The sequence below is a fragment of the Excalfactoria chinensis genome, chromosome 8 (genome assembly GCF_039878825.1).
Source record: "Excalfactoria chinensis isolate bCotChi1 chromosome 8, bCotChi1.hap2, whole genome shotgun sequence".
Lineage (NCBI taxonomy): Eukaryota > Metazoa > Chordata > Aves > Galliformes > Phasianidae > Excalfactoria > Excalfactoria chinensis.
The window spans coordinates 6023801-6032193 of NC_092832.1; the positions used below are offsets into that span (position 1 = coordinate 6023801).

Consider the following 8393-nt stretch of genomic DNA (forward strand, 5'->3'; position numbering starts at 1 on the left):
CTGCTAGTTAATTTTTCTACAATCCTCGTGACACTAATAGGTATCTCCTGCTTCAGGATCTTTTATCAAAAGAGCAAGAAAATATCTGCTTGCACATCCTGAAGTTGGTCTGTTTGTTGATGCATGTACCATCTCCTGGTCAGTAACATCACCACACGTAACTCAGAACATCTGATTTTCATAAACTTCTTTTCATCATCCTGATTTCAGACTGCAGAACTGATGTTCATCAGTTTCAAATGTCAAGTCTAAATGTGACACTAGGAATACATAATCATCAAAAGAGTAACGTGACAGTGAACAGCTGTACAAAGTGAATCCTGTGGGAGGGCTTAACCTCATGAAAAGACCATGAATTCAATACTTTAAAGAGAACTTTAGCACTGATTTAAGCAAATGGAAACCTGGAAAGCTGGCACGTGAAATTGTGTAACTTACTTTAGTAAAAAAAATGTAGTTTCAATTTAGATTTATCTATTCTGTATATGAATATTTATCTGTCTTCTGTATATGATAAGCAAGATATTCTGAATTACAGCTGTCTCTTTCCTTTCTTTACTGCCAAAACTGTAGGAGACAGAATGTAGCCATCCTCTTTAAGAGACAGTCCGTAGACTTTTTTTGGTTGTTTTTTAATTTTCAGAAAGGTGTAAAACACGTTCCACAGACATGAAGTTAGTTACATTAATACTTGCAAATTCCAAGCCACCAAAGATACTGTGAGATACAAACTGCAGGCTTGAACCACCTCTGATGGCACAAAAATACAGCTCTTCAAAACTAGGGCCATGTTGGCGTGCATGGAAAAAATAAAGCTGGCAGATATGTTCTGGGCAGTATAGGAGTGATTTTACGGTTCCAGTTAGCATACAGAACACACCAATCTACAGCTGCTAAAATCAGTGCTTTCATTACTTTACCTGAACCTGAAGTAAGAAAACCAATCTAATTCTCTTCGTTTTCATTTTCAGTATCGAGCATCACAGCAGAACGATCACTGTTCAGTGTGACCTTGCCAGTAATAAGCCTGCAAAAGTTCTCAAAAGTGCCGCAGAGCTGATTGACTTTGGGAAAAGAAAAGAGTTTTCTGAGAGGTACATAAACCACATTTCCACTGACAAATGGCTCCGTGCTTTTTTCAACAGCCAGTGTCTCAAAATCTTCTGAAAAACAGTTCACTGAACATGGCAGTTTCAGTTTCCTCTGTGTAGGATCATCATTATAGTCTTCATATTCTGACAGTAAGTGGTCCAGCAGACTTCGCTTAATGATTTCTGCTCTGAACATAACTTCATTGAGCACTGCGTTCTGCAGGTACTTCTCATCTTTAAGGCTTGGATACACTGCTTTGAAGACCTTTACAGCATACAGGAACACACATAACATTTATTATTATCGTAGATTCAGATTTTAAACACTTGTCAAAAAACTTCCACAATGCAAACATATTTTGATTCAATCCTGTTTCATTTTTGACATAATTTCAAATACAGAATAACAACATATTGATTTCATGTGTTGCCACTGCAACAGCAGTTAGAAAGGTTAACAGAACCTCAAAATAATAATAATAAGAATAACAGAGCTTGTACCTGCAATTTGTACTCGTATATATAGGCAGGTAAAGCCCAGCAATTCCTTAAAGCTTTTAATCCTTCTTTTATCTCTCACATTACTGATCATGAGGCACTGGTGACAGTTCCCCAGCTATGAACAAGATGATCTTAAAGGTCCCTTCCAACCCAAACCATTGTATGATGCTATGAGTCTATCCCAAGAGGTTAAAGAAATGAGGTAGACAACTTCTTTTATATATATGAATATATGAATAATGAAAGCAATTTCCATTATATGGCAGTCACTTGAATTTATTTTCAGGTTTGCCTGTAGATCATTAATTACTTTACAGTTCTCTTAAGGAAAGTAGCTGAGAGGTAAAGATTCAAGTGCTTAGAACACCTTTATTACTTAGAAACTACAAAAGATATTCCTCTAAAATTTAAATAGATTTCAGTTTACAGGACACATGAAGATACATATTCTTAAGCAAGTAAGTGAAATGTTAAATTATGTTCAGTGAAATAATTTAGGGCCTTGTAAGTTTGGGAAAACAAAACATCAGTGTATTTCTGCATTATTACTTAATGCTATCTCTGAAGAAATGTATCTTCTTGATTACACTACAAATCATTAAGGTGCATTAGGTTTTGTGCAACATAGCACAACACAGCATTAGATAATATTCTTAGAAGGTACCCCACTATCTCATTTTGGATTCTCATTTCAGGAGAAGGTTTGTTAAGGTAATATATTTGACAAGGCTGTGAGGTTCTCCAAAATACATTCATTCATACACGCTCTATGCTTTTTGTTTTGTGCATATCTGAAACTGTCTAAATCAGCACCAACAATCTTTACAGCCACGTGATAAAATAATGAATGATTAGAGAAACAATTACAGTTTCAGACTATCTGTAGCAAAGGAGAGTTTTTATTATAGGGGTAATAGCCTGGCAAAATAAGAACTGTTATCCGTGTTACTAATTAGTAAACAATCTAGAAGGTTTGAAGGGCCTTCATACAGTTAGGAGCAAAAATTGTGGTCTTAGATACTTCTGAGCTGATTGGTGTGTGTTAACCAGAGCTAAGACTGGATAGCAACAGTAGACCACAGAAACAGCTTCAGTGGTCATTTGTATAAAGTCTTATGCTATATTTTTCCTCTGAAATGAAGGAAAGAATACTTACAGTTTTGTAAGCTGCTTCAGTGGGTTTCTCACACTTCACAGGTTCTCTAGGTTGAGGGTATTTTTTAACAAATACACCTATTTGGGTACAGAACCCAACATCTTCCATTCCTGCTGGGGGGTTCCCTACACCCGTGAATTCCACCGAGTAATCATAGCGTTTAGCAGTATCTTGAGCCCTAAGACAGAGAACATATTCTGATCTTACTACATATTCAAGTCTTTTAACATTGTAGAGACACACTCTCACAGATGAGGGAATGTGCCTGAAGATAAGTAGTGTAAAAGCTCTTGCTGGATCACAGTGATGATCATATTCCTACCACAGCCTGAATCATTTAGAGTCACAAGTTTAGGCAACTAGAAATTACTGTTATATCTCACACAATTCTCACATGTTTATGTGTTTTGCATCAATTCTTTCATCGTGCCATGATTCAGTAAACCATACTTAATTTTTGTTAACGCATTCTGCTACTGGACTTATTATTTCATAAATTTGCTTGCATACTCTTACAGAAAGGTCCAGAGTAAGTGAGTGCTTTGGTTACACCCCATACATTACAGAGCACACTTTTAGGTCTACATGAAGCCTTGGCATAAGGCATTACTATGTGAAAATGCTTCTTTTTAACAGTTCACACTTCAAATGCATTAACTGTAATAATGATGTATAAAAAACAGAAGTTGTGAGTATTTTTCATGGAGCAGTTAAAGAAAAAGCAAACCAACTTATCATAGAACGCAAAACCAAGAGAACATGCTTAACTACTTGAAACAGCAAAGCAACAATTCACCAAACAGGTCGGTGTGAAACTCTTGACAGCAAACCATATGCACAAACCACTGTGAACATGTTTAGCTATTCCACTTTCCCAATACTTAGTACTCAAAACTGTCTGCATATGATATTGAGTGAGCTCACCAACTTTGAAACTGTGTTCGGTCCCATTCAAATTTGTGGTCTGGATGCCTGAAAACTGTCACTCCTGGAAGCAACGTGTTAAACTCTGCGTTTGGAGTGCTGATCACAACCATGCTTGGAGCCATGAAACCAAACACCACTTCAGGAAATTTCTCTACTTCTGCTTCTTGCAGGTGCTCTATTCTGTAAAGGTAAGTTTACACGTGTCTGTAAAGAGACGTAACTGCATTCTAACTTTCTTAACCAGTTAAAAACCAACAAGGAACATATACCAGTACTTTCTACTTTTAAGCCTAAGTCTGAAACATTAGCGCTGGTAGCGCAGCTGACTGGCAACTTCCAGATGTTTTTTGTCTTAGATGACCTCCTCTTACATTTTTACTGTTTCCTGCATTTCCTTTTGCTACCATGTAGTAGCACCACTTAAATAGTAAGTAAAGTTAATTTAAGCATAACTTAGAAAGTGCTGCATTTTGCTTCTCTGTTTGAGAGGTTTGATCAAGTCTGGAACACAGATAAAACTCTAAAGCAAATTCTGATGAGTTCAGAAAAACCCAGCGTGTTGGTCTAATACTCACAGCTCAATGCACGTTACCAAGTCAAAACCAAGCATGCAGGAATCTTTATGAGCAACTGAGCCTTGATGCAAAGTCACAGTTAGGGATCTTTCAGATGGTTCCAAATAATCAGCAGGAAGAGGAGCTAACCTATGCCTTAAAAAACAACAACAAAAAAGCTTCAAAAACAGAATAGCACAGAAAGGACCTAAGGACAAGATACATTTTGCATGCAGCTATACTAGCAAATGCCCTGCTTAGATACTTAGCAAATCTCCTAAAGTTTAATCATTTTACAGAGAAAAAAGAAATTCTAATACACATACTTCTTAAAACCATTTCAATAGGATGCAAAGTGCAGAGGAGTTGATCCAGCAGTTGTCCTTTTCCTTTACATAAATTCCCATTAGTTTTAAGACACCCAAAGAAGATACTGCGAATTCTGACAGAAGCTTAACTCTAGAAATACTTCTGTTTTAAAAACATTAACTTTTTTTCAAATAAAAAAAGATTGAAAACTAAAGTATATGTGCAAACTCTATATGAAAATATGAAAAACTACATCAGACACATCAATCAAAAGCCTTGAATTAACATAAATCTAAAGCTTACATTTTCTCTTTCATCACAGTTGCACATATATCTAGCCCAGCTAACACTTCGATACAACTACAGAATTTCAGCATCCAGAGAAGCGTACAGTCTGCACATCCTAAATCTGCCACCTGTAAAATAGAGATTAGCAATACAGAGCATTTGCACGTGAAATGATTTGAGACTTCCATAAACGTATTCCGTATTTATGACAAAAACATTTTAATGATAAAATAATTACTAATCATAACTATTCAAATGAACTAGACAAAGTTTTTCAAAACACGAGGATCCTACAAAATGTTTTTAAAATGGGACAACTTTTTGATATTACAGCTATAAACAAGCAAATGTACAGCATCCCAGTAACGCTAGAGGATGTCCCCCACATGAAGACATGCACCCTCAAATAACAACAGGAGTGGTTGATGACCAGACCTTTAGGGTGGATAAAAATTGGTCTAATATAAATCCACGCTCTGAACGTCACTTCTCAACATCCATGTGAGCAACAACGTAATCCTGATACTACACATGGACCTAAAAGCTCTAGAAGCTTTAAAAACAAAACAAAAAACAATGCAATGAAAGACAAATGATCCAAAATCCTCAACGTCAAATCAAGATCAGAATGCTACCTGCTCTCCAAGATAGGCTAAGACACGTTTTCTTGTTTGTATTTTCCTGCTTCCCATAAATTAACAATAAATCATATTCGTGCCTGAGAAACATCAACAAATGTCTCTTAAAGCAATTTGCTCTTAAGAATAGCTCCTCCAGTAGTATCGATATCTAATTAGGTCACCAGATTATCTAGACATTTCCTGCCTTCCAGAGGTACATAATATTAGATGCTTTTTACATTTATAAAGGAAGACAAAACATACCTACCCTTTTGGGCTTGTATTTGCTCACTAAATCTTTAACAAACTCATAACGTTGTTTGTATAATGGTGGCGTGAATTTAATAACTCCATTAAACTGCTTGTCTTCACAGTTTTTATCCATAGTATTTTGGTAAGCCTAAAAATACAAAAGTGTGCTCTTTATTTTAAATGTTCTATATCGTATCAAAATACAGAACTGTCTATTATCAGTGGTGTTCAAGTCACAGTTAAAGAGAGAAAGTTCTGATTTACAGTGTTAGTAAAAAGAAGCATTAGCAAAAATTAAACCATAACTACTCCATGTGCATGTAACACGCGTGTACCTTAAGTGCTGAATCCTGGCCTGAACCACTGATTGAGCACCTGGGGAAAGGACCTGGTCAGCCCTGGGAACACAGGTGAAGGCAATTGATCTGAAGGGCTGCAGCCTGGCTGTACCTCTCTTAGATCTCATTTAAGGGCTGACCCCCAATGGGGAAGGATTTCTTTCTAGAGGTTTCTTCTTGGCAAAGCTTTCCCCTGTCAACCTTCAATTTTCTAACACAGGTGAGCAATCTTCTTTCTTTCCTTTACAGCACCTTTTTATTGTGCTGGTCCTTCTATTATCTCATTTCTGCTGTAATGTCTTTTTTCTCATATTGAGCTGTCTAACTGCAACAGTAAGCAACCTGTTCATTAAAACAACAATTACTTACAATAATGTTGTTTTGTTGTTTTGTTTTGTTTTTGTTCCCCTTTTTCAGTTTTAAAGTTTGATTGGAAGACTGAGTCTTCCAAAGACTGATGGTGTGGAAGAGATGGAGGTCGCAGTGACACAGTTAAACCTTTTCAGGCTGTGTGTGTTTCTTGCTAAGAAAAATGTGTGAAGTTCTTCTGATTACTCCCTTCTACATCAATGAAATTAGCATTATTTTCACAATGCAACAAGTTAAATTTCTCTCATTATTCAGTTCACATTTGTTCCCTGTAGTTACACAGTGATACATCTACTTTACGGTCTCAAGGAACCATGGAATAATTTACTTTGGAAGGGATCTTAAGAGGTTACTTAACACAGTCCCCTGCTCAGAGCAGACCCAAGCTGATCTGACCTAATTGAGTGGGTGGCAATGGGTTGGAACTAGACGATCTGTAAGGTGGCTTCCAATCCAAGACATTCCAGGATTGCTCAGAGGTACTTCCCCCATTTTAGTTTAAAACTGCAGGTTGCATATTCAGGGTTTATTCAGTTCAAAAAGCTCACAAGTTAAGTGTGTTATTCTTAAATTAATCCCTCTGAAAGCAAAATTAATTATCTGGCTATAATTAAGTAAAAGCATCTTGCAGTAGAAAAGGATGAATCAAGAAATCCTGAGCTGCTAAAACGTATTTAATGCTTCAGCAGTTGGGATGAGAAGAACAAATGTATGCAGTTCCTGTACCTTCATTTTGGAGTTTCAATGCAGTTAACTAAATGTGATAGCACAAGAAAGGGAAATATAGCACCACTGCCAGAAAACACATGAAAATTGAATCCAACCGTAATAACAATCAAAGCGCACCCACACATCACCAACATCTTCCTTTTTTTATATTACACTATTTCCTTACTTTTTGCAAGTCAAAATTACTTCCTCGTTGCTGCTTTTTTGCTTTCGCTCTGATTCTGTCTGAAGACAAGCTTGGATGCCTGGGAAGAGAGAAACTAATATGAGGTGAAGGGAACAACAGATTCTAGGTAAGTATATATAAGTTTGTAGCATTAGCACTAAAGAAGGACTGTTTTACAACACTGTGAAGTTGCAGAGGAAGAACACTGAGTTTTTGGAGCATACTGACTAGATGTTCCAACAGGAAAAGAGATATATGTGACTAAACTATTTGGGTTATAAGTGATAACAAACACAAGCTGTCTTGAAGCGATTATGCAACAGAAACAAAGTGCTCCAAAAGTCAACAGTATGCTGAACACGAGGAAAAAATGTAACTCAAAATAAAGCTGTGACTCCTCAGTGTGGTGCATGGTTATTCATTGCTAAAAGGATATTATTGCAGAATTCATTCTGTAATTAGTTCTTTCATTTTCTCTAAGATTAAGTGGATATTTACTGCTGAGCGACGCTGATAAGGGCAGTAGAGTCCTGCAGTGGCAAAGCAGGCCAAAGGGAGCTGCTGATGTTACTGGCAGAGGAGTGCGGCCCAGATAGCACAACAGGCACTGAGGAGAGCCCACTCGCTGTCACAGTGCGATAGTAACTCTGCTCCAACGTACAGCGCAGTACTGCACGAAGGCAGCCTGCAGTCCAGATAAATTAGCTGCTCCTTCTAAGGTCTGACCATTCAACTACTTGCAGAAAGCCGCCTTCATCCTGCAGCTCAGCCGGCGGGCAACGGCTCCCGCTCCCTGCTTAGCGCCAGGCCTGCCCTCACCAACGGGCCGCGCACGCGGCGGCAGCAGGGCGGGCTTTCGGCCGCCGACAGACGCATCCGCGCCGAGTTGGGCGCTCGCAGAGCTCGGTCGGTTCCCCGGCTCCGCCCGCCGTGCGGCCTTCCCTTCCTTCGGTGGAAGGAACGCCGCCTCCTCCCGCCGGGCGGCGCGGGCTCGGCCCTACCTCACGTAGCCGGGCGCACGCGCGCGGCCGCTGTGCCCCGTGGGGATTGGCCGGCTGGGCCCCGGAAAGCGCGGCCGTCACTTCCGCTGGGG

The 8393-nt window shown here is 38.7% G+C and overlaps 2 protein-coding genes across 2 annotated transcripts in view; one reads left to right on the top strand and one right to left on the bottom strand.

Moving 5' to 3' along the window:
- EEIG2 (EEIG family member 2) overlaps positions 1-1062 on the top strand; it is a 23842-nt gene extending 22780 nt beyond the window's left edge. The window contains exon 12 of the transcript XR_011904478.1: positions 972-1062. The gene's annotated coding sequence lies outside the window, so the exon portion shown is untranslated. The remainder of the gene's footprint in view (positions 1-971) is intronic.
- Positions 1-8285, bottom strand: part of HENMT1 (HEN methyltransferase 1) — a 9735-nt gene extending 1450 nt beyond the window's left edge. The window contains exons 1-8 of the mRNA XM_072342964.1: positions 7799-8285; positions 7301-7379; positions 5715-5846; positions 4842-4954; positions 4251-4385; positions 3673-3855; positions 2749-2926; positions 921-1356 (exon numbers count right to left, since the gene is read on the bottom strand). Coding sequence (XP_072199065.1) covers positions 946-1356; positions 2749-2926; positions 3673-3855; positions 4251-4385; positions 4842-4954; positions 5715-5831 — 1137 coding nt within the window. The 5' untranslated portion in view covers positions 5832-5846; positions 7301-7379; positions 7799-8285 and the 3' untranslated portion in view covers positions 921-945. The remainder of the gene's footprint in view (positions 1-920; positions 1357-2748; positions 2927-3672; positions 3856-4250; positions 4386-4841; positions 4955-5714; positions 5847-7300; positions 7380-7798) is intronic.
- Positions 8286-8393: the final 108 nt, after the last annotated feature.